General features: G+C 46.0%; 1 protein-coding gene across 1 annotated transcript in view; it reads left to right on the forward strand.

Moving 5' to 3' along the window:
- The first annotated feature begins 13,483 nt into the window (after positions 1–13,483).
- LIMS2 (LIM zinc finger domain containing 2) overlaps positions 13,484–26,321 on the forward strand; it is a 56,092-nt gene continuing 43,254 nt past the window's right edge. Inside the window, exon 1 of the mRNA XM_010596410.3 lies at positions 13,484–13,756. Within this exon, the coding sequence (XP_010594712.1) occupies positions 13,746–13,756 (11 nt within the window). The 5' untranslated portion in view covers positions 13,484–13,745. The remainder of the gene's footprint in view (positions 13,757–26,321) is intronic.

Genomic DNA, 26,321 nt, shown 5'->3' on the forward strand with positions numbered 1-26,321 from the left:
TGCTATAATGAATACCACAAGTGGGTGGCTTTAACAAATAGGAATATATTTCCTCACAGTTTAGGAAGTCAGAAGTCTGAATTCAGGGTATCAACCCCAAGGAATACTTTCTCTCTTTATTGAGTCTGAGGGAAGGTCCTTGTGTCTTTGAGCTTCAGCTCCTGAGTGATCTTCATGTGGCCCAGCATCTCTCTTCCCACATCTCTGCTGTGCTCGCTTGTTTAATCTCTTTTCTATCTCAAAAGAGATTGACTCAAGATACACCCTATGCTAATCCTGCTTCATTAACACAACAAAGACAGCCCATTCTGAAATAGGATTATAGCCACAGGCATAGAGGTTAGGATTTACAACAAATATTTTTTGGGGACATAATTCATTCCATAACATTCCATCCTTGGCCTTCAAAAATTCATGTTTTTGGCACACAGAAAACACATTCACCCCATCACACCATCAAAAAAGTCTTAAATCAACTCCAAGTCCCAAATCTCATTTTCTGAATCATCTAAATCAAATATGGGTGAGACTTTAGATGTATCCATCCTGGGAGCAATGTTCCTTTTCATCTGTGAACCTGTGAAATCTAGAACCTGTGAAATCCAAAGTACAGTGGCACAAGATAGGTATTCCAATTACAAATGAGAGAAATTGGAGGGAAAGAAGGGATAACACATACCAAGCAAGTCCAAAACTCAGCCAAAAAAAAAAAAAAATGACATTCGTTCTCAAGTATTAAAATAATCTCTTCTCTGAGACCAACAATCTAGGCAATGGCCCTGCCCTCCAGACTCTGGGTGATGGCCAAGCCTTCTGGATCCTGCGTGGAGGCCCATTGGCCCTGGGCTTAAGCTCCATCTTGCAGGCCTTCTGGGATGGGAACTCTACTCCCTTGGCTTTAGGCAGCCTCATTCTCTTAGTCCATCTGAATGGCGACTCCACCCCTTCAGCCCCAGCAGGCCCTGTTCTTCTACCCCTTGGACACGGCAGCCTCACACCCTCAGCTTTGGCCAGTGGCCCCATCCCCTGGCACATCTTAATAGCAGCCCCATACTCAGTAACCCAGTTGGAGAAAATCCGACTCTTTGAAACCAAGGAGGCTCTATCCCTACCTTTTGAGATGCAGAAGACTGTGGCCCCACCTTTTGAAACTGAGAAGCCCTGCTTCTCGTGCTCCTTCCACCAGTTCTTCTGATCTCTGAGCTGCTCCAGGGATGGTCCTTTTCTTTTCTTGGAGGGCAACAGATGTAGCTCCTTTGGCCTGTAGAATTCCAAGAGGCAGACAGTTTTCTTTTCTTTCATCCTGTCTCTGACCCTTCAATCTAAACTGATGGTTTTCTGCTGTGGTAGTTGGTTAGATCCATCAGTCACAGGCTTAGTCTCTTTAACAAAATATTGTGTAGTTACATCCTTGGTGAAAATTCTAGGACAGGTGTCCTTAATTTGTACAACACAATTGTCCAAATCTTTAAGTTCTGTTTTAATTTTGCAGTTTGTTTTTACATCCATCTCTTTCCTCTCACATTTTACTGTAAAAGGGAAGGAAAAACCAGGCAGCACCTTTAAGGGTTTGCTTAGAAATCTCATCAGCCAGACATCCAAGTTTATCACTTACAGGTTCTACCTTTCACCAAACATTTGAACATAATTCAGACAAATTCTTTGCCATTGCATAAAAAGCACCTTTCTTCCTCATTTGTTCAGTCATGTGTTTATAATTTTCTTTTGAAGCCTCCACAGAAGCACGTTTAATGTCCACATTTCCAGCACCATTCTTTTGCTGGCTCCATATGTATTCTCTAAGATGATAGAGGCTTTCACTATGGCTCTCCTCACTTCCTTCTGAGCCAGAATTGCCAGCAGTTTTTTCAAAGCAATCTAGGGTTTCACTATTAGACACTGTAAAACTCTTCCAGTCTCTACCCATTACCCAATTCCAAAATTACTTCCACATTTTAGGTATCTGTTAGGACAGTGCCCCACTCCTAGTACCAAATTCTGTCTTAGTTATCTAGCACAGAAAATACCACAGAAATAACAGAAGTACCACAAGTCGGTGGCTTTAACAAAAAGATATTTATTTTCTCACTGTTTAGGAACAAGAAGTTTAAATTCAAGGCCCTGGCTCTAGGGGAAGGCTTCTTCTCTCTGTCAGCTCTGAGGAAAGTTCTTATCTCTTTGAGCTTCTGCTCCTGGGCATTCTTTATGTGGCTTGGCATCTCTCTTCTCCCATCTCTGCTCTGCTAACTTGTTGAATCTCTTTTATACCACAAAAGAGGTTGACTCAAGGTACACCTTACACTAACCCATTCACAAATGGGATTATAAACATACGCATAGAGGTTAGGATTTACAACACATATTTTTTTTAATGACATTATCCAATCCATAACATTGCTTAATAATTTTTAGTGGTTGGAGTAGAGTGTTTATTGTCTTAAAGTTTTTATTTTTGCTAGGCTGGCCCTTTATTGGTCCATTGGTGAGAGAGGACTTGCTTTTCTTGAGGCTTTCTTTTTCTGAGCCTGATGGTGTTTCTGGGTTGTTAACTTCTCCATCACCTAGTATAGGAAATATGTAGCAAAAAAGAAAGCCCCAAGGACAACTCATTGCTTTGTCTTGGCATGGGTTCTGTGGTCCTTAGCTCATTTGCCTTCTTCTTTCCACTTTTCAGAGTCTTCTTATGTCTGCTTTATATATAATGCCTTGGGCTTTTAGCTGTACGTAGTCAAAGAGTAGGAAGAAGTGTGTGAAGTATGTCTGCTCTGAGAACCAGAGACTCCTCTGTTTAACTTTTTGATCATATGTAATGCATGTAATGCAGTTATAATAACTTTTAACGTTCACATCTGCTAATTCTGTCCTCCGTGTCAGTTCTGGGTTGATTTCCGTAAAAACGATGTGACAAGGGTGTCTGCTCTCCTCTGGCTTCACAAGGGGGAAGGAGAATGGTTATCAGATTCAACATCCTAAGGTTGATTCCTATGAGGTGGAGGTCGGACTTGCCTCCTCTATGCAACCTTTTTATCAATTCTGACACCAGTCACCCCTCACATGGCATTCACCATTTCTCTGCTGGGTTTGATAATTTGTAGCAATGGCCACACAGAACTCACAGACCATACTTACAGTTATGGGGGTTATTAGGGAAGTAACAGGTTACAATTCAGGCTTAGGAACGCTCAGGATACAGTTCTTCAATCAGGACAGGTTCTTCTCAGCTGTGCCGCTGGCAGGCCTCTCTCCTTGGCCCTCTGTCCCTTGGCCCATCAGCCCAGCTTCTGCCCAGCTCAGGCAAGTGTTAAAAAGCTCTTTTAGCTCTGCCGATAATTGCCAGAGGCACCTCACTCCACCAGGAAAACTTCTGCCTGAAGTTGCTCAGCTTTCTGGCTCTGTGGGTTCGTGAGCCTAGCTCTACCAAGTGTCTGGAGGCACCCCACTCTGCCAGCAAGCCTCCTGTCCAAAGGCACTTAGCTTTCTCATCCATGGGCCAGGAAACCCACTGCACCTTCTTGCACTGGTCTCTGGGCTCTGTTGCCTTTGCTGCCACAGTTTCTCTGCTGCTGCTTCTTGCCATCTTGTGTAGTCTCCAGTGTTACTGCTCTGTCTCTCTGTCTCCTGGGCCTAGGAGGTTCTCAGCACAAGGATCCCCGGTCCAAAGGATGTGCTCTGCTTCCAGCTTTTCTTTGTTGGTCATAGTGAGGTCCCCCTTTCCATTTCTGGGATGGCTCATTTTAAGCCTAGTAGGATGGCAAAAGTGGCCAATCCCCTCATTAGGGTTGCATATACCTTATGGGTATTATCCCAACTCCAAAAAGGTGCCATGAGCCGTACCTGCGTTATTACAAGGTGTCTAATCCCATTGGTGGGCCAGAAGCACCTTCTTTGCATAGTACCACCCAATCATTTCATGGGAATTACAAAGACTATGGCTAGAAGGGCCATATGAAGTAATTCACTGTACTGCAGTTTCTATTAACTGATTTTTCTCCTCATTATGGATCATATTTTCCTGCTTCTTTGTACGCCTGGTAGTTTTTTTATTGGATGCTAGAGATTGTGAATTTTATCTTGTTTAATAATGGTTATTTTTGTAATCCCATAAATATTAATTTGCTGTCCTGGGACACAGTTAGATTATTTGGAAACAGTTTGATCCTTTTCAGGTCTTGCTTTTAAGATCTGTGAGGTGGAATTTTACTCTTTTACTGAGGCAAGACCCTTTTGAGTACTTTACCCAATGCTCAAGAATCCTGGGATTGTCCAATCTTGCTGGTGGAAATAGGCACTCTTTTTAGCCCTTTTTGAGTGCTAGACACTGCTCCCTCTAATTCCTATGGGTGGTTATTTCCTGGGCTGGGGTTGTTTCCTCACATGCATGTTAGGAAGTTTTCAGCTGAATACTTGAGGGGGACCCTGTAGAGATTCTCAGAATTCTCTCTCTGTGCAGCTTTCTATTTTCTAGAACCCTTGCCTGTGAACTCTGGCTGCTTTGATCTCCCTTTAACTCAGGGAGTCTTCTCAGCTCTGCCTGGATTCCCCCTTCCTGTGTGAAGCCTGGAAATGCTCTCAAAGCAGTAAGGTGGGCAATTGTAGGGTTCACCTTGTTTGTTTCCTCTCTCCCCTGGATTACTGTCCTTTGTTGCCTGTGTTCCACATCTTGAAAAGAGTTGTTTCATACATTTTGTGTTGTTCCTGCTATTTCATCTTGACTCAGTGCAGAAGTCTCTGTAATTATATTTTTGCTTTGGGAAATATAGTTTTCATAAAGATTTGTTATTGTATTATAATAGTCTTCATATTGATTTTTAAATGAGTTAATAATTAATATTTTTAAAATGTCTCATTTTAGTCTCTAATACGGTAAATATTGATAGATGTAGCTTACATAAATAAAAGCTTGTTGGCCTCCTAGTTTTTAAAACTGTAAAACAGGGGTCCTGAGACCAAAACTTGGAGACTTGTTTACACATATGAACTTACTTAATCCTCACGAAGTAATATTGAGGTACAATTATTATCAATGTTATCTTGCAGATGAGGAGACAGAGGCCCAGAAAATTAAGCAATTGTTTAAAAACATATAGTTAGTAGAGGTGAGACAGGATTTGAACCCAAGTAGCCTGAGTGTGCTCTCAAACCAGCATGCCACACTGCCTCTAATAACATGGGTTTTTTGTTTTGTTTTTTTTTTTTTTACTTGTTATGCCATCTTTTAGAATAACATTTTATTGAGTTTTTGGTGAAAGTTTACCCAGCAAGTTAGGTTCCCATTTGACAGTTTCTTCACAAATTGTTCAGTGACATTAGTTACATTTATCAGGATGTGTCACCATTCTCTTTAATTGTGTTCTGTTTGTTCCATTTCCAGTACTCTAGTTTCCCTGCCCCCTTACCGTCTCATCTTTGCTTTTGAATAATTGTTAACATTTTGGTATCATACAGATGGCTTTTAAGTACAGCACCAATCTTCCAGGTAATATTCTTTATTTTGTGTGCCATTCTACTGTTTCATCAAAAGGTAATCTCAGGGGATAAGCTTGGTTCTAGGTTTAACTCTTTCAAGGCCTGTTATTTTCTGCTTTGATTTTTTGGTTGGTACCATGTGTTTTCATTAATGGGGGGCATGTTGAATCAAGGAGCATTTCTGAAATTTTGTTATAAAATATGGATTTCTATACATATTTAGTGGAGCACATCCCAACCCAGTACATATGTCCCCCCAAAAGTTAAAATTTTCAACTTGGGTCAATACATACATTTGGTTACATTGGGTACCTCTGGTTTTCAAATATAACACACACACACACACACACACACACACACACACACACACACAAAACCAAACCCTCCAGGGCTCCCTAACACATGGGAAGCCATAAGTATGCATACGAGGATTATCTAGCTGTACAAAAGCCAAAAGAGACAAAAGTTTGACCCAATCACACTTTCTGGATACACTGCCTTATACCTAAACTTCCTACCTTAGTGAATTTTCACCAAAGCATGTTTCTTTCATTTTCACCATTACACAAGCCCCCACTGGAGGGCAGCATATACTTTCAGTAGGACAAGTAGCCTCCTGAGAAACCTGAGAACCCGGAAATATCTGTGGGTGCATTCTGTCCCAAGAACCATAAAAGGGTTAAAGAGTGTCTCAGGATGATAGTCTCAGGGAGTCCTCTGTTCACTACTGTTCCAGTTTGTTGTTATAACATTTTTAAGGAGCTCTGGTGGTGCAATGGTTAAAAACCTTGGCTGTTAACCAAAAGGTCAGTGGTTGAAACCCTCCAGCTGCTCTGTGGGAGAAAAGACCTGGTAATCTGCTCCAGTAAAGATTTATAACCTAGGAAACCTTATGGGGCAGTTCTACTCTGTCCTATAGAGTCGCTATGAGTTGGTATCAATTCAATGGCACACCACGACAACCACAATATGACATTTTTAAGATTTACAGAGTGACAGCTGGGTTTTTGTGGTTGGATTAGGTGCAGACCCAGACCCTGTTCTCCCAGGCACCCACATCCCCTTCTCACCCAGCAGCATCCTTGGGATCTATGCATCCTCATATTGCCAACTGAGGGGTGACCCCAGGGGAAAAGATGTGTTGATCTCTCCTTTGCCTTCAAGCTTGGACCTCATTCTAGTGGACTGGATCCTAATGGAAAGGGGTACAGGTGGAATTTCAGCCTCTGGGGGTGGTGCCTGTCAAAGGCCTTGGCCCTCCCTGTGGCTGGTCAGTCCTGTGTACATTCTCCTTCAACATTAGTGCTGGTCAAAGCTACCATGCCCTCGGGCCCCCAGACCTGTTCTCCTGGGGCACATCTTATGCCAGTGTACAGCTATAGAAGTTTAGAATAGGAAAAATGAGTTTGAGCGTGAATCGGCTTTTCACCCATTCTGCTTTTTAAGGAATGTTATCCCTCATATAATAGCTTGTGTACGTGTAAGTAAAATTTTTTATTTATAAAAATCTAGTTGAAGAATAGCTGTGTTGAGTGACTGATATTTGAGATGTTTCGAACAGCAGGGGTGCTCTATGCACTTTACACTTAGGCAGCTTGTCATATGAGTGTAAAACACCATAAATGTTTGGAACTGCGCTCATATATTTAACAAATATTTACCAGGCAGCTGCTGTGAGTAGAGCCCTGTTCTCCGTTTTGAGGATACAGCAGTGAACAAGGCAAGAGTCTGTTCTTGGAGTATTTATATTCTGCTGTGTAGCATATTTATAACATGAAGGCAGGTTATTTTTAAAAACACGGCAATAGAGTAGAATATCCCTGGCTCCAACAAATATTTGAGTGACGACTTTGTGCCTAGCTAGCCTTCTGTTGCATGCCGTGCTGTGTAAAAGTAAATAGCCCCCACCGTCAAGGGGTGCAAGATTTAATAAAAAAATAAAACAAACCCAAACAGTTGTGTTCAGAAAAATTGGATATACAAAATCAAGCACACTACAAGTGCCAGGCCCTCACTGCCCCTCCCACCCAAGCAGTCGAAGTCCAGGCAGATCCTGGGCACTGTATGTACAGCACAGTGTGACGGCGCCACCTAGAGTTGTGCCACTGGGGTAACCCCGATAAGTACTGACACAGAGGTAGACACACAATTCACATGTGAAGAAACAGAACACGAAATTGCAAACACAAAACACAACCATGTAAAAACTAAATATGCACAGGTAAGGCTGGAACCAAAGTGTTGTCGGCACCTGTCGTCAACGGTGAAACTTGAGGTGGGTTTTCTTCTTTCTACTTTTGAACATTTCCCAATACCATGAAATTTTTATAGCTGAAGATTATAAAGTAATTTAAAGTCATATGAGTAATCCTGAGATTTTCCTCCTTGCAGGGAAAACAATATTTGGGAAGAAGGCACTTTAGTAGCTGTTCATGGATTAGTCAAAGCAGGTGCAGTTTCTCTTTTCTTTGTGCTCTTGTGGGGTCCAGTTTTAGCACATGTACATGGAGTGACAATTGGGTTTCTTGGGATCTCCTGAACTCAGGAGTTCAGCAAATGCTCATTTAGGTTGCTGCCAGACAGAGGCCACCCTGGCAGCAGCCCCTGTGGCAGGCACTCTGAATTCTGAGGCAGCCGTCACTTCTTTTGTTCTGCTGGCCTGGTTCCCAGGGCCTGGGGCAAGTGAGCTTCAGTGGCCCGCCCAGCAGGCGTGTCCCCTGGGGGCTAGCTTTTCCTTCCTGCTTCCTCCATCCTTTCCTGACCCCAAGGTGCCTCCAAACTCACCCTCCAGCTCCAGATCTCTAGCAGCAAGCCTTCTTCAAAGGGAGAGGTGAGGCTAAAGAGCCTGGGCGCACTGTGGTGGCCGGACACTCCTAGCTGCTGCCCAGTCCTTCTCCAAGTGGCCGTGCCAAGTGGGCCGGGCAGCTGCTATTTCCTCAGAGACGTTGCCTGTGGGGCTCAGGGAAGGAAACAGCAGGAGGAAGCAGAGCGACGTCTCAGCCACTGAGGTAGAGGCATCGAGGCGTGGGGGGCCCCGGGAGGTCTCTTCAGCCTGTGGGTCTGCCCTGTTCCTGGCTTTTCTGTCCTTCCCTCGTGCCCTCTAAAAGATCATGCTAATGTTTCTAATGCTGCAGTAAGGGAACCTCCCTCCTGGTCTCTCTCAACCCCCCTCAGACAGGTGGCATCAGGTCTGTGGAAGCCTGGCTCACCTGGTCTCCACGCTTCACCCTCTGCAGACTGGCTGGTTGTTGGTAGTGGGGTGGTGGTAGCTGATCTTGCTTCTGGGCAGATGTTGGAAAAGCTCAGATGGAAGGTTGGTTGGTTCTCAGAATGGTAAAGAGAAAGCTAAGAGAACATCAACACATGGGAGAAATATTCTTAGAAGAGGTAAGAGGCTGCTGGACCACGCAGCTCTGGGTCACTGCGTGCAAGAAGTTCCTTGGTGGTTGACTGAGGTGGTGATGGTTTCAGGTACAAATACGTGACATTCCTGAATATGGACTGGAAGGCTGGTCTCTGTTGCTCCAAATTTCGAGTTGTCCTGCAGCAGAAGTAAGAGCGAAAGGGTGCTTTCCTCTTTGAAGTCCAAGGCAAGGCAGTCTTTGGAAAGGGGGTAGAACCGGGGCTGTGAAGGCCATTGGCCCAGGTTTACCCCAGGGTAGAGAAGACTGTCAAGAAGGGGTCTGTGTTCTCCTAAGACTGAGGAATTCTGTGTCTCCTGTGGTTTGTTCTACATGTAGTAAAATGATCAGTGGATTATCTCTCTGCCACCTCCTTCACTTAGCTGTGCGTGGTCTAGAAAGAAAAAAAGTTGTTTTGTCTCTATCAGACAATGTGTGTAATACTGGATCACTGTTCTGAGGGCATGCTCATATTTTAAAATAGAAAAAATTATTTTTCAAACAGCAGATGTTCTGATGTCTGTAAGGGTGTATGCCGCCCAATATTCGTTTTTTGCCCAGAAGATGGGCTGGGGATAGGGCTCCAGCTAGAATGGTCCAGCTTTCCCCTCTGGGTGGCCCAGGTGCTTCCTGGCACTTCTCTGGGAATTCTCACAGGCCACTTTTGGAATAAACTTTAGACTTGAGGGAGCTGGTTGACTATTTGAGTTCATGAGTTAATACTCAACAATTACTCCGTCCCCAACACCCTAAGTGGGAAATGCCTAGACCAGATGCTGGGGGTGGGGGGAGGATAGTGCCCTTGTGGGGTTCAGTTTTAGCACATGTACGTGCTGTGACATTTAGGCCGGGAAGGCACCCTGGCTTTTCCCTGGGCCAGCCGCGGCTGGGGACCTGGGACCTCCTGGGCCCAACAAAGCTGCTCCCTGACTTGTGGGCAGGGCTTTGCCTCTGGGTGTCACAGGGCAGCCTGAGCTCCTGAAGCACTGGGAGCTCCCTGCCCTCAGGCTAGTGATTAGGTCATGGCAGTTAAAAGAAAGCCTGGCTGCTCCCTTGGTCCCCATGGACTCCCAGCCCAGAATCCATGCTTACGGGACTCCAAGGCCCACAGGGGATCTGGGCCTGTACCTGTGGAGAGTGATCCCCACTTTGTGACCCAGCCTTGACCTCTGACGTCTGAGTCCCTACTGCCACACTTTGAATCACCTTGAATCGCCCTCTGCAGTGGGTGGTTCAAGTCTCCCTCTGAGTGTCCACCAGCACCTCTCACCCTAGCAGACCTTGACACGCCACCCCCATTTTTCTGCTCCCTTTAGAGAACACTTTCTCATCGGAGCTGTGATGTTTTCTGCCTCTATTCCCTGTCATCTCCTTTCTGCCTCTAGGGTGCTGCGTACCCCACTCCAGGAACCCCATTACCCAGAAAACTGTGTGGGGCTCCTCCAGGTAGTACATTGCAGGGCCTGTCTCCCCGTCCTGGGCTCACCCTCTTGGACCTGCTCTTGTTGTCACATCCGGCAGCCCCTGCCCAGTCCTTCTGCACCACGTGGGCCTGTTCTCATCACTGGGCCCTGAAGAGCTCGCCTGCTGTCCTCCTCGCTGGCTGCCCTCCTCAGCCTCCCGTGCTGCTCTTCTGACCTCTCAGCATCAGAGGGGCCTGGGCTTGGCTGTAGGTACAGACACCCTCAGGGATCTCATCAAGCCCTAGGGTTTAAATTCCATGTGCACTAAAGGCTTCCAAATCTACCCCAGAGGCCAGACCTCTCTTTTGATCTCCAGGTTCACAGTCCCCACACCCTGCTGGCCATCCCCCAAGTGATCCCAACCCCTATCAAGACACAGAGCACTACCATCACCCCAGAAAGTCTCCTCATTCCTCTTCCCAGTCATTCCCTGCTCCCAAACCCCAGAGGTAACCACCACCATCCTGGATTTTTCCACCATAGATTAGGTCTAGAACTTGATGTAAATGGAACCACAGAGTACGTGCTACTTTCACTCAGAATAATGGTTTGCATTCTATGTTGTTGCCAGAGTGTTGTGTTTTGAAAACTCTGCCTTTCTGAGAGTGGAATCCAAACTTGGCTGTGGCCCTGCTGTTCTGGCCCCCCAGCCCCTCTCCCTGATATCCCTCTGTCACCCCCCCACTCCCCGCAGCGCTTCTGACACACTGGCCTTCTGTCTGGCATTTGAACACTCCAAGCTTATGCCCACCTCTTTGGGTTCCATGTGGCTTGCTGGCTCTTTTCCTCATTCAGATTTTAGCTCAAATGTCACCTCTTCAGACACCTTCCCTGACTCGCTCTAAAGCGGTCCTTACCTTGTCCTTTTTCTGTAGCATGTGCTTTAGGATAAACATAAAATCATGTTTATACACTTATGTGCTTGCTTACTGTCTGTGGTCCAGGTATTCTTGCTCACTGCTGCTGCCAGTGCCCAGGTAGCACACAGCAGACACCTCACCAGCACGTCAATGACTCGGTGAATGAGTGAGTTTATAAGTGGCCCACTGCTGGCGATGCCAGCTCTTCCCTGCAGATCTGACCTTGGACGGCGCTGTGGCACACTGGCCTGGGCTCCAAAAAGCCTCTATGCTGCAGCTAGCTGGCAATGCTACAGCAGCCCCCAGCTCTCCTGGTAGAGGGATGAAGCATGCTGAATGAGTGGGTGAGCCGCGGAGGGTTGTGGTTTGCCACACGCTGATTCAGACCTACTGTGATTGTTAAGGTTGTGTGCCAACTTGGCTGGGCCATGATTCTTAGTGGTTTGGCAGTTATGATATAGTTCGGCAGTTGTGTAACAATGTAATCACTTCCATGATGAGAGCTGATATAATGTGATCACCTCCGTGATGGGATCTGCTGTGAGTAGCCGATCAGTTGAAAGGGAGTTTTCGGGAGGGGCGGGGGTGTATGGCCTGCATTCAATATCGGTGGATTTTCTGGCAAGGCTCACAGGATTTTGCTGTGCTCTAGGTCCTGCATTTGGCTCGTCAGCATCTGACCTCCAGTTCTTGGGACTTGGGCCAGCAGCCTGCTGACTGACCTGTGGATTTTGCGTTCATCAGCCCCTGCAGCTACATGCGTTGGGAGAACTCTCCAGCCTCCAGCCTGACACCTAACATATGACCCAGGGACTTGGAACTTGCCAGCCTCTACAACCATGTGAGCCATTTCCATGAGATAAATCTTTCTCTAATAGTTATGTATACACGCTTCACTGGTTTTGCATCTCTAGAGAGCCCAGCCTAACACACCTGCTTGGCCACCATAGCATGGGAGGCTTTCAGGCTAGAAGGCACTTCCGGGGGAGGGAGCTCAGACCTGGGCAATAGCAGGTCCCTTTGGCGTCTGCCCTCTGTTTTTCATTCTCTTTGGTCCCATCAGGACTCCAACACTTGGTTACCCATACACATACAAAAAAAAAAAACACCAAACTCACTGCCATCGAGTCGATTCTGACTCATAGCGACCCTATAGGACACAGTAGAACTGCCCCATAGAGTTTCCAAGGAGCCCCTGGTGGATTCGAACTGCTGACCTTTTGGGTAGCAGCCCTAGCACTTACCCATCCAGCCGTCCATTTCTGGTGGACAGTGCCCAGCACAGCTACTCCTCTGCTGCGGGGAGCTTTGGAAGCCCTTCTCCCTAAGCAGGCAGATGAACCAAGAACTCATTTATACCGTATGTTTAATCAGCCATCAAATGACAGCCAGCTACGATCTAATTGTGAGAAGAAATAACAACTGCGAACAGTCCTACATTCAAGGCACCAGCTACTCAGGAACAGCTGCGTTTTCTAAACGTACTTCTGCAGATGTAACTCTGCCTGTGACTCTCAGCTCATCTTTCTGAATTCCACTGTGTATTTTATTTGTGGGTTACTACTTCGCACATCACTTCTAGATAGTCTTGGTCCGTTGCTGAGACTAGAGGTGCTATAGCGTCCATGAGGTTAGCCTATCAGGCTGCCCAGCACGCCCCACAGCGTGGTGTTCGGGTTGGTTCCTATTATGAGCCACACTCCATCGCCACGCTAGAAATACCTGCCTTTAAGTAGGATGAAGTTTTTTTTGTTTTGTTTTGTTTTTTTTAACTTGAAAAAATTCCTTGGACTATATTCCCTAGATGGTAAGATATATATAGCTTGTCAAACAGTGTTTCATTATGTAAAGGAGTTCTCGGTTCTCCTCGGCAACTTCTACAGTTGCTTTTGCCCTTTTAAAGTATCGTTTACTAGGCTAGCGGGGTGAGATGGGTGTTTCCCGGGGGCGCTGATTTTGGCAGTCAGGATGGCAGACTTCCGGGAGCCGGGGCTGCGTGGACTAGGGTCTCCCGTGTCCCCCGAGGGAGTCGGCGAGCCCCGGCCCTGCTGCCGGGGAGCTGGGCGGGAGTGGGAGGTGGGCTCGGCGTCGTCGCCCGCCCACGGCAAGTGCTGGCGTCCAAGGGCGCGCCCGGCACAGCGGAGCAGGGGCGGAGACCTTGGCGGAGCGTCCCAGCGCGGGCGCGGGAGGGGGGTCATTCGCGTTTGTCGTAACTTCACTCCCTTTAAAAGGAAAACTATGCCCGGAATTCGGGAGGTGGCGAGGGGAGCCCCGGCAGGAAGGACGTGACCCGCGCCCGCCGCACTCTGGTGTCCCGGGAGCGGGGGCTGTGTGGGCGCGGAGCGCACCCCAGGACGCGGCTCGACGGCCGGGCGGACCTCCAGCCCCTTCCTCCTCCCCTCCCAGCCGGCCAGTGGGCCGGCGGGCGGAGCGCTCTTGGCCTTTTTTGGGCGTCAACCTCCTCCGCGCCCCGGACCCGCGGGCGGGCGCTCGGCAGGCAGCCGCGGCGGCAGAGGAGTCCGGGAGACCACCCGGGTCCAGCGTGAGCAGCCACCATGACTGGCAGGTAGCCGCCCCCCACCCCTCCCCCGGGTGGAGGTTGCCACAAGCGCCGGCGGGGACGCGGAGGGCGCCCGTCTAGGCGGGACCCCGCCCGGACCCCTGACGGGTCGCGCATTGAGCGGTCTCGCTAGCCCGAGCCGCGAGACCCGAGGAGGGCGAGGATGCGGGTTCGGGGGAGGGGTGCGGGCCCTAGAGGGCTTGGGCTCTGAGGAGGGGCTCGGGCCCCCGGGAGGGGTGTGGGCCCCAGGGGGCATGGGCTCCTAGGAAGGGTGCAGGCCCCTGGGGGGCGAGGGCCCCGAGGGTGTGCCAGGCCGAGGGAGTGTGTCTGCTTGCACGACTGCCTCGCGGCTCAGCCGACCGTATGCCTCACCATGGCCACTGGACAAGAGTCTTGGTCGCAGACTTTGTCAGGAAAGGCCGGGCCCCCCACCCTCCCAAGCCCAACTATTCCTCCTGAGCCGGTGCCAGACTGCGGCAGGTAGAAACTACTACCCCACCGCCTAACCCTGTGAGATGGGGGACGTTATTCCCTCAGTAACGGAAACTAGGGCTCAGAAGGGCTGGGGGACTTGTCCAAGGTCACAGAGTAACTAGCTGGCAAAGGTTGAAATCCGACTGTCAGCTTCCCTCTGGGGTCACCAGGCCCCTCTGCCCATTCCCCAAGGTATGAGCTTGGGTGAATTTCACCTCCAGAACCTCAGCTTCCTGTCTGTAAAAGGGGAATAGTAAAGGACATCCCAGGGTCTACTGAGCACTCCACCGCTGGGCATGGGTGGAGGCTGGGGGGTAGGGAGAACTCCTCCCAGCCTGGCCCTGGCTCCCTCTGGGGCTCCTTGTTGCCATTTTACAGATGAGGTAACCAAGGCCTTAAGGCCAAGTGACTCACTGTGGTGGGGCATGTGTCCACAGTGTCAGGCCAGTGTTGGCCTCTGCAGTCCCTCCTGGGACATGCCTCAGGGTTGGTTGGAAGTGGCTGGGCTCCTAGACACAGGCAGCCCCTTCCAGCAAAGACTACAGAAGGATATTCCTTTTCAGACCACTGTGAAGTGGGGCTCATGGGCCCAGAAGGGGAGCCTCAGGAATATGAGCCCCAGCCCTGTGGGGCGACCCTGTGGGGTGACCCCTGCGGCCCTGCAGAAAGAGGGGTTGGGTGAGAGCCTAGGAGTAGGGAGCAGCCACAGAAGGCAGAGTGGTGGCTCCAAATCTGACTGGTGTGCAGAGCAGTCCGCTAGCCTACAAGGCCAGACGGCCCCTGACTGCCATCAAGTTGATGGCCTGGGGTCTTAGGGCAGCCCCAGGAACCCAAATAGCACTCACCCTGTCCCCTCACCGTTTCAGATGCAATTTACTTCCCTGCCTCCTCTCCTCCCTTCCCAGCCTCGGGACCCCTGCTTTGGAAATACTCTGAGGCCTTCTGTACAGTGAGATGATTGGACCCCACCCCACACTCCAGCAGTGCAGTCCTGGCCTTCTGGCCATAAGCCTGAGGGCTGCCTGCCCCCTGGCTGGGCCCTGTCTCACACTAGTGTGCTCATATCCACCCCCCACCCCCCCATTCCCGAAGGGCTCCTCTTCCAGCTGCCTGGTTTGGGCCCTGTCCCCTCCCAGAAGAGAAGAAAGGAAAGAAACATTGACAGTCAGGAGCAGCCATGGACCGGAGTGCTGGAATGGTTGAAAGGTGGTTACTTTGGGTACAGGAAAGATCATAGTAAGGCAGAGCTATGTGCCCCAGTGGGGTGAGTGTCCTAGTCCCACCCTGACACCCTGAGGAATGTGGCAGTGGAGGAGGCTGGGCACTGCAGTCCGCCCTGTCCCCTCCATTGAGCCAGAGGTTGTCAGGCCAGCCCCACAGAAGAACCTGAGAAGGTGGTGGGGGGTGGGCTTTGTCCCAGGGCAGAGGAGGCCACTGAGGAGCTGTAAGCAGCGGGAGACATGGAGTGATATGGACTGTCACCGCTTTGGAAAAACCCCTGGCTGCTGTGTGGAGAAAGGGCTGCGGAGGAGGGGTTGGGGAGGACAGTCGGGGTGAGCACCACTCCTCGGTGGTGGCCGGATGGAGAAGAAGATGCAGGTCTGGCAGGTTAGGGGAATTGGCAGGACTTGGAGTGGGCAGCAAGGGTGGAGTCCAGGATGATGCCTGGATGTAGTGGCAGGCTGGGACATGGACAGCGGTTTGCTTAGGGCCCTGAGGCATTTGAAGTACTGTGGCAAATCTGAGGGAAACTTGCAGAGGCAGCTGGACATGAGGGACTGAAGTCCTCAGAGGGCTGAGCTGGGGCAGAGGGGTCCACGAAGCCTTGAACATGGGTGTGGCTGCTTAGGGGAGGGTGTGCCCTGGGAAGAGAAGGGACCCAGCCCTAGCCTGCAATCCAGTGACTTGGAATTTAAAATCTCCTGCACTGTCACGGAAACTCTGGTGGCGTAGTGGTAAATAGATTGGCGGTTTGAATCCACCCTTTGCTTCTTGGAAACCCTATGAGGCAGTTCTACTCTGTCCTGTAGGGTCGCTATGAGTTGGAATTAACTGCACAGCAATGGGTTTGGTTTAAAGGGTTTTTCTTCAACAGGGAGGGTACTAGGGCCCTGGCAGGTAACACCACTGGGGTGTGATATCACAACAACATGAGCACAATGACTTGGCTTCCCAGAGTGGAACCTACTGCAGGACCGTCATCCACTGGAACAGCTGCATGCTGGATCATGCTGGGCCCCAGGCTTGGTACAGAGCAGAACTGGGCTGCTTGCTTCCTACCCTCTCACCCACCAGTCCCACCCACTCCTGAGCTGCCTCCCCTTCGGGTGCTCCTATGTGTTCCTCAGGAATGTGCCCAGTGGCAAAAGAAGCCTTCCAACGCATAGCTGGGGTGGCAGATGCGAAGCAGGTGGCGAGTGATACGGCTTGTGAGGATGTGGCACGGCTGAGCCCTGACCCAGATGGGGCCGGGGTAGGCGCCAACCCCAGCCTGTCAATGACTCCCCTTCTCCTCTGCTTCTGGTGTTCGCCCACCCCCTCTGACCAGCAAGTCGTGTGCTTATTGGCCATTCGTACGGGTCTCTGAGTGGCAAAAATCGTTCTTGCTTGGCTGCTTGAACCCACCCAGCAGCACTGCAGAAAAAAAGGCCTGTCGATCTGCTTCCTTAATGATTGTTGTTGTTAGGTGCCGTCGAGTCGGTTCCGACTCATAGCGACCCTATGCACAACAGAACGAAACACTGCCCGGTCCTGAGCCATCCTCACCATCGTTGTTATGCTTGAGTTCATTGTTGCGGCCACTGTGTCAATCCACCTCGTTGAGGGTCTTCCTCTTTTCCACTGACGCTGTACTCTGCCAAGCATGATGTCCTTCTCCAGGGACTGATCCCTCCTGACAACATGTCCAAAATATGTAAGACGTAGTCTCGCCATCCTTGCTTCTAAGGAGCATTCTGGTTGTACTTCTTCTAAGACAGATTTGTTTGTTCTTTCGGCAGTTCATGGTATATTCAATATTCTTTGCCAACGCTACAATTCAAAGGCGTCAATTCTTCTTCGGTCTTCCTTATTCATTGTCCAGCTTCCGCATGCATATGATGCGATTGAAAATACCATGGCTTGGGTCAGGCGTACCTTAGTCTTCAAGGTGACATCTTTGCTCTTCAGCACTTTAAAGAAGTCCTTTGCAGCAGATTTACCCAATGCAATGTGTCTATCTCCTTAAAGATTATAGCCAAGAAAACCCTATAGAGCAGTTCTACTCTGTAACACATAGGATCCCTGTGAGTCAGAATCAACTCAACAGCACGAGAAAACATTGGCCATTTGTATATCTCTTTAGAGAAATGCCTATTCAAATCTTCTGTCCATTTAAAAAATTGAGTTGTCTTTTCTCTGTAGCTCAAGTTAATTTCTCATACAAAAATTTATACACATATTGTTATGTGATATTAATATTAAATCCTATAATGCGACAGCACACTTCCGCTTTTCACCCTGGGTTTCCTGTGTCATCCAACGAGCTCCTGTCCCTTTCTGCCTTCTCATCCTGCCTCTGAACAGGAGCTACCGATTGGTCTCGTGTATCTCCTTGAACTAAGAAGAGCACTCTTCATGAGTATTATTTCATGTTTTGGAGTTCAGTCTAATTTTTGTCTGAAGAGTGGACTTTGGGCATGATTTTAGTTCCGGGTTAACAGACTGTCTGGGGGTCATGGCTTCAAGGGTTCCTCCAGTCTCAGTCAGACTGCAAGTCTGGTCTTTTTACTAGAATGTGAGTTCTGCACCCCCCTTTTCTCCTGCTCTGTCAGGGATACTCTGTTGTGTTCCCTGTCAGGGCGGCCATTGATGGTAGCTGGCTGATGGAGTCTTTGGTTTGTGTGGCCCTTTTGTCTCTTGGGCCAATATTTTCCGTGTGTCTTTGGTGTTCTTCATTCTCCTTTTTTGCAGGTGGGTTGAGACCAATTGATGCATCTCAGATGGCTGCTCGCAAGCTTTTAAGACCCTAGACACCACACTCCAAAGTGGGATGCAAAATGTTTTTTTTTTAAAAACTTTGTCATGCCAGTTGAGCTAGATGTTCTTGAAACCATGGTCCCCAGATCCCAGCCCCTGCTGCTCTGTCCCTTGAAGTATTTGGTTGTGTTTTGGTAACTTCCTAGCTTTTTTTTTTTTTAAACAATTTTTATCGTGCTTTAAGTGAAAGTTTACAAATCTAGTCAGTCTCTCACACAAAAACCCATATACACCTTGCTACACACTCCCAATTACTCTCCCCCTAATGAGACAGCCTGCTCTCTGCCTCCATTTCATGTCCTTTTCACCAGCTTCTAACCCCCTCCACCCTCTCATCTCCCCTGCAGGCAGGAGATAACTTCCTAGCTTTGGGTTTAGTTCAGTTGTGCTGACTTCCTCTGTATTGTGTGTTGTTCTTGCCTTCACCTGGGATGATTCTTATCTACTACCTAGTTAGTGAATTCCCCTCTCCCTCCTTCCCCCCCATCGTAACCATCGAAGAATGTTTTCTTCTGTGTTTCAACCTTTGCTTGAGTTCTTACGATAGTGGTCTCATAAAATATTTGTCCTTTTGTGACTGACTAATTTCACTCAGCATAATGCCTTCCAGATCACCCATGTTGTGAGATATTTCAAGGATTCATCATTGTTTTGTACTGTTGTATAGTATTTCATTGTGTGTATATACCACAATTTCTTTATCCATTCATCTGTTGTTGGGCACCTAGGTTGTTTCCATCTTTTTGCTATTATGAACAATGCTGCAATGAATGTGGGTGTGCATGTATCTATTTGTGTGATGGCTCTTATTTCTCTAGGATATATTCCAAGGAATGGGATTGCTGGATTATATTGTTGTTGTTGTTGTTAGGTGCTGTCAAGTTGGTTCCAACTCATAGCAACCTTATGCACAACAGAATGAAACGCTGCCCGGTCCTGCGCCATCCTTACCATCGTTGTTATGCTTGAGCTCATTGTTGCAGCCACTGCGTCAATCCACCTCGTTGAGGGTCTTCCTCTTTTCCACTGACCCTGTACTCTGCCAAGCATGATGTCCTTCTCCAGGGACTGATCCCTCCTGACAACATGTCCAAAGTATGTAAGACACAGTCTTGCTATCCTTGCTTCTAAGGAGCATTCTGGTTGTACTTCTTCTAAGACAGATTTGTTTGTTCTTTTGGCAGTCCATGGTATATTCAATATTCTTTGCCAACACCACAATTCAAAGGAGTCAATTCTTCTTTGATCTTCCTTATTCGTTGTCCAGCTTTCACATTCATATGATGCGATTGAAAATACCATGGTTTGGGTCAGGTGCACCTTAGTCTTCAAGGTGACATCTTTGCGCTTTAACACTTTAAAGAAGTCCTTTGCAGCAGATTTACCCAGTGCAATGCATCTTTTGATTTCTCGACTGCTACTTCCATGGCTATTGATTGTGGATCCAAGTAAAATGAAATCCTTGACAACTTCAGTCTTTTCTCCATTTATCATGATGTGGCTCATTGGCCCAGTTGTGAGGATTTTTGTTTTCTTTATGTTGAGGTGCAATCCGTACTGAAAGCTGCGTGGTCTTTGATCTTCTTTAGTAAGTGCTTCAAGTCCTATTCACTTTGAGCAAGCAAGGTTGTGTCATCTGCATAACGCAGGTTGTTAACGAGTCTTGCTCCAATACTGATGCCCCGTTCTTCTTCATATAGTCCAGCTTCTCGGATTATTTGCTCAGCATACAGATTGAATAGGTATGGTGAAAGGATACAACCCTGACGCACACCTTTCCTGACTTTAAACCAACCAGTATCCCCTTGTTCTGTCCGAACAACTGCTTCTTGATCTATGTAAATGTTCCTCATGAGTACAATTAAGTGTTCTGGAATTGCCATTCTTCGCAGTGTTATCCATAATTTGTTATGATCTACACAGTCGAATGCCTTTTCGTAGTCAATAAAACACAGGCAAACATCCTTCTGGTATTCTCTGCTTTCAGCCAGGATCCATCTGACATTAGCAATGATATCCCTGGTTCCACGTCCTCTTCTGAAACCAGCCTGAATTTCTGGCAGTTCCCTGTCGATATACTGCTGCAGCAATTTTTGAATGATCTTCGGCAAAATTTTGCTTGTGTATAATTTCCATATTCGGTTGGATCACCTTTCTTGGGAATGGGCATAAATATGGATCTCTTCCAGTCAGTTGGCCAGGAAGCTGTCTTGCATATTTCTTGGCATAGACGAGTGAGCACCTCCAGCGCTGCATCTGTTTGTTTAAACATCTCAATTGATACTCCATCAATTCCTGGAGCCTGTTTTTCACCAATGCCTTCAGAGCAGCTTGGACTTCTTCCTCCAGTACCATCGGTTCCTGATCATATGCCACCTCTTGAAATGGTTGAATATCGACTAATTCTTTTTGGTATAATGACTCTGCGTATGCTGGATCATACAGTATTTCTATTTCTAGCTTTTTAAGGAAAAGCCAAATTGATTTCCAAAGTGGTTGTTCCATTTTACGTTCCCACCAACAGTGCCTAAGTGTTCCAGTCCCTCCACAACCTCTCCAACATTTATCATTTTGTGTTTTTGGATTAATGTTAGCCTTGTTGGGGTAAGATGGTATGTCATTGTAGTTTTGATTTCCATTTGTCTAATGGCTGATTGTGAGCATTTCCTCACTTATCTGTTAACTGCCTGAATGTCGTCTTTAATGAAGTGTCTGTTCAAATCTTTACCCATTTTTTAACTGGGTTGTTTGTCTTTTTGTTGTTGAGGTGTTGCAATGTCCTGTAGATTTTAGAGATTAGACCTTTATCAGATACGTTGTAGCCAAATTTTTTTTCCGAGTCTTTAGGTGGTGAAGTCTTTGGATGGGCATAAGTGTTTGATTTTTAGGAGCTCCCAGTTGTCTAGTTTCTCTTCTGGTGTTTGTGCATTATTAGTTATGGTTTGTATTCTGTTTATGCCATGTATTAGGGCTCCTAGTATTGTCACTATTTTTTTCTTCCAGAATCTTTATTGTTATAGATTTTGTATTTAGGTCTGTGATCCATTTTTTTTTTTTATTAACTTTTATTGAGCTTCAAGTGAACGTTTACAAATCAAGTCAGTCTGTCACATATAAGTTAATATACATCTTACTCCTTACTCCCACTTGCTCTCCCCCTAATGAGTCAGCCCTTCCAGTCTCTCCTTTCGTGAAAACTTTGGCAGCCTCCAACTCTCTCTATCCTCCCATCCCCCCTCCAGACAGGAGATGCCAACACAGTCTCAAGTGTCCACCTGATATAATTAGCTCACTCTTCATCAGCATCTCTCTCCCACCCACTGTCCAGTCCCTTTCATGTCTGATGAATTGTCTTCGGGAATGGTTCCTGTCCTGTGCCCACAGAAGGTTTGGGGACCATGACCGCCGGGATTCCTCTAGTCACATCCAGACCATTAAGTATGGTCTTTTTATGAGAATTTGGGGTCTGCATCCCACTGATCTCCTGCTCCCTCAGGGGTTCTCTATTGTGTTCCCTGTGAGGGCAGTCATCGATTGTGGCCGGGCACCAACTAGTTCTTCTGGTCTCAGGATAATGTAGGTCTCTGGTTCATGTGGCCCTCTCTGTCTCTTGGGCTCTTAGTTGTCGTGTGACCTTGGTGTTCTTCATTCTCCTTTGCTCCAGGTGGGTTGAGACCAATTGCTGCATCTTAGATGGCCGCTTGTTAGCTTTTAAGACCCTGGACGCCACATTTCAAAGTGGGATGCAGAACGTTTTCATAATAGAATTATTTTGCCAATTGACTTAGAAGTCCCCTTAAACCATGGTTCCCAAACCCCCGCCCTTGCTCCGCTGACCTTTGAAGCATTCAGTTTATCCTGGAAACTTCTTTGCTTTTGGTCCAGTCCAGTCCAGTTGAGCTGACCTTCCATGTATTGAGTGTTGTCCTCCCTTCACCTAAAGCAGTTCTTTTCAGCTAATTAATCAGTAAAAAACCCTCTCCCTCCCTCCCTCCCTCGTAACCACAAAAGTATGTGTTCTTCTCAGTTTATACTATTTCTCAAGATCTTATAATAGTGGTCTTATACAATATTTGTCCTTTTGCCTCTGACTAATTTCACTCAGCATAATGCCTTCCAGGTTCCTCCATGTTATGAAATGTTTGACAGATTCGTCACTGTTCTTTATCGATGCGTAGTATTCCATTGTGTGAATATACCACAATTTATTTACCCATTCATCCGTAGATGGACACCTTGGTTGCTTCCAGCTTTTTGCTATTGTAAACAGAGCTGCAATAAACATGGGTGTGCATATATCTGTTTGTGTGAAGGCTCTTGTTTCTCTAGGGTATATTCCGAGGAGTGGGATTTCTGGGTTGTATGGTAGTTCTATTTCTAACTGTTTAAGATAACGCCAGATAGATTTCCAAAGTGGTTGTACCATTTTACATTCCCACCAGCAGTGTATAAGAGTTCCAACCTCTCCGCAGCCTCTCCAACATTTATTATTTTGTGTTTTTTGGATTAATGCCAGCCTTGTTGGAGTGAGATGGAATCTCATCGTAGTTTTAATTTGCATTTCTCTAATGGCTAATGATCGAGAGCATCTTCTCATGTATCTGTTAGCTGCCTGAATATCTTCTTTAGTGAAGTGTGTGTTCATATCCTTTGCCTGCTTCTTGACTGGATTGTTTGTCTTTTTGTGGTTGAGTTTTGACAGAATCATGTAGATTTTAGAGATCAGGCGCTGGTCGGAGATGTCATAGCTGAAAATTCTTTCCCAATCTGTAGGTGGTCTTTTTACTCTTTTGGTGAAGTCTTTAGATGAGCATAGGTGTTTGATTTTTAGGAGCTCCCAGTTATCGGGTTTCTCTTTGTCATTTTTGGTAATGTTTTGTATTCTGTTTATGCCTTGTATTAGGGCTCCTAGGGTTGCCCCTATTTTTTCTTCCATGATCTTTATCGTTTTAGTCTTTATGTTTAGGTCTTTGATCCACTTGGAGTTAGTTTTTGTGCATGGTGTGAGGTATGGGTCCTGTTTCATTTTTTTCCAAATGGATATCCAGTTATGCCAGCACCATTTGTTCAAAAGACTATCTTTTCCCCAATTAACTGACACTGGGCCTTTGTCAAATATCAGCTGCTCATATGTGGATGGATTTATATCTGGGTTCTCAATTCTGTTCCATTGGTCTATGTGCCTGTTGTTGTACCAGTACCAGGCTGTTTTGACTACTGTGGCTGTATAATAAGTTCGAAAATCAGGTAGAGTGAGGCCTCCCACTTTCTTCTTCTTTTTCAGTAATGCTTTGCTTATCCGAGGCTTCTTTCCCTTCCATATGAAATTGGTGATTTGTTTCTCTATCACCTTAAAAAATGACATTGGAATTTGGATTGGAAGTGCATTGTATGTATAGATGGCTTTTGGTAGAATAGACATTTTTACTATGTTAAGTCTTCCTATCCATGAGCAAGGTATGTTTTTCCACTTAAGTATGTCCTTTTTAATTTCTTGTAGTAGAGCTTTGTAGTTTTCTTTGTATAGGTCTTTTACATCCTTGGTAAGATTTATTCCTAAGTATTTTATCTTCTTGGGGGCTACTGTGAATGGTATTGATTTGGTTATTTCCTCTTCGATGTTCTTTTTGTTGATGTAGAGGAATCCAAGTGATTTTTGTATGTTTATTTTATAACCTGAGACTCTGCCAAACTCTTCTATTAGTTTCAGTAGTTTTCTGGAGGATTCCTTAGGGTTTTCTGTGTATAAGATCATGTCATCTGCAAATAGAGATAATTTTACTTCCTCCTTGCCAATCCGGATGCCTTTTATTTCTTTGTCTAGCCTAATTGCCCTGGCTAGGACTTCTAGGACGATGTTGAATAAGAGCGGTGATAAAGGGCATCCTTGTCTGGTTCCCGTTCTCAAGGGAAATGCTTTCAGGCTCTCTCCATTTAGAGTGATATTGGCTGTTGGCTTTGCATAGATGCCCTTTATTATGTTGAGGAATTTTCCTTCAATTCCTATTTTGCTGAGAGTTTTATCATAAATGGGTGTTGGACTTTGTCAAATGCCTTTTCTGCATCAATTGATAAGATCATGTGGTTTTTGTCTTTTGTTTTATTTATGTGGTGGATTACATTAATGTTTTTTCTGATATTAAACGAGCCTTGCAAACCTGGTATAAATCCCACTTGATCAGGGTGAATTATTTTTTTGAAATGTTGTTGAATTCTATTGGCTAGAATTTTGTTGAGGATTTTTGCATCTATGTTCATGAGGGATATAGGTCTGTAATTTTCTTTTTTTGTAATGTCTTTACCTGGTTTTGATATCAGGGAGATGGTGGCTTCAAAGAATGAGTTGGGTAGTATTCCGTCATTTTCTATGCTTTGAAATACCTTTAGTAGTAGTGGTGTTAACTCTTCTCTGAAAGTTTGGTAGAACTCTGCATTGAAGCCGTCTGGGGCAGGGCTTTTTTTTTTGTTGGGAGTTTTTTGATTAGCGTTTCAATCTCTTTTTTTGTTATGAGTCTATTTAGTTGTTCTACTTCTGAATGTGTTAGTTTAGGTAGGTAGTGTTTTTCCAGGAATTCATCCATTTCTTCTAGGTTTGCAAATTTGTTAGAGTACAATTTTTCGTAATAATCTGATATGATTCTTTTAATTTCAGTTGGTTCTGTTGTGATGTGGTCCTTCTCGTTTCTTATTCGGGTTATTTGTTTCCTTTCCTGTATGTCTTTAGTCAGTCTAGCCAATGGTTTATCAATTTTGTTAATTTTTTCAAAGAAGCAGCTTTTGGCTTTGTTAATTCTTTCAATTGTTTTTCTGTTCTCTAATTCATTTAGTTCAGCTCTAATTTTTATTATTTGTTTTCTTCTGGTGCCTGATGGATTCTTTTGTTGCTCACTTTCTATTTGTTCAAGTTGTAGGGACAGTTCTCTGATTTTGGCTCTTTCTTCTTTTTGTATGTGTGCATTTATCGATATAAATTGGCCTCTGAGCACTGCTTTTGCTGTGTCCCAGAGGTTTTGATAGGAAGTATTTTCATTCTCTTTGCATTCTATGAATTTCTTTATTCCCTCCTTGATGTCTTCTATAACCCAGTCTTTTTTCGTGAGGGTATTGTTCAGTTTCCAAGTATTTGATTTCTTTTCCCTAGTTTTTCTGTTATTGATTTCTAGTTTTATTGCCTTGTGGTCTGAGAAGATCCTTTGTAATATTTCGATGTTTTGGATTCTGCAAAGATTTGTTTTATGACCTAATATGTGGTCTATTCTAGAGAATGTTCCATGTGCGCTAGAAAAAAAAGTATACTTTGCAGCAGTTGGGTGGAGAGTTCTGTATAAGTCAATGAGGTCAAGTTGGTTGCTTGTTGTAGTTAGGTCTTCCGTGTCTCTATTGAGCTTCTTACTGGATGTCCTGTCCTTCTCCGAAAGTGGTGTGTTGAAGTCACCTACTATAATTGTGGAGGTGTCTATCTCATTTTTCAGTTCTGTTAAAATTTGATTTATGTATCTTGCAGCCCTGTCATTGGGTGCATAAATATTTAATATGGTTATGTCTTCCTGATCAATTGTCCCTTTTATCATTATGTAGTGTCCTTCTTTATCCTTTGTGGTGGATTTAAGTCTAAAGTCTATTTTGTCAGAAATTAATATTGCTACTCCTTTTTTGCTTATTGTTTGCTTGATATGTTTTTTTCCATCCTTTGAGTTTTAGTTTGTTTGTGTCTCTAAGTCTAAGGTGCGTCTCTTGTAGGCAGCATATAGACGGATCGTGTTTCTTTATCCAGTCTGAGACTCTCTGTCTCTTTATTGGTGCATTTAGTCCATTTACATTCAGCGTAATTATAGAGAAATAAGTGTTTCGTGTTGTCATTTTGATGCCTTTTTATGTGTGTTGTTGACAATTTCATTTTTCCACATACTTTTTTGTGCTGAGACGTTTTTCTTAGTAAATTGTGAGATCCTCATTTTCGTAGTGTTTGACTTTATGTTTGTTGAGTCGTTACATTTTTCTTGGCTTTTATTTTGAGTTATGGAGTTGTTATACCTCTTTGTGGTTACCTTATTATTTACCCCTATTTTTCTAAGTAAAA

This window comes from Loxodonta africana, chromosome 6, assembly GCF_030014295.1.
Source record: "Loxodonta africana isolate mLoxAfr1 chromosome 6, mLoxAfr1.hap2, whole genome shotgun sequence".
Classification (NCBI taxonomy): domain Eukaryota; kingdom Metazoa; phylum Chordata; class Mammalia; order Proboscidea; family Elephantidae; genus Loxodonta; species Loxodonta africana.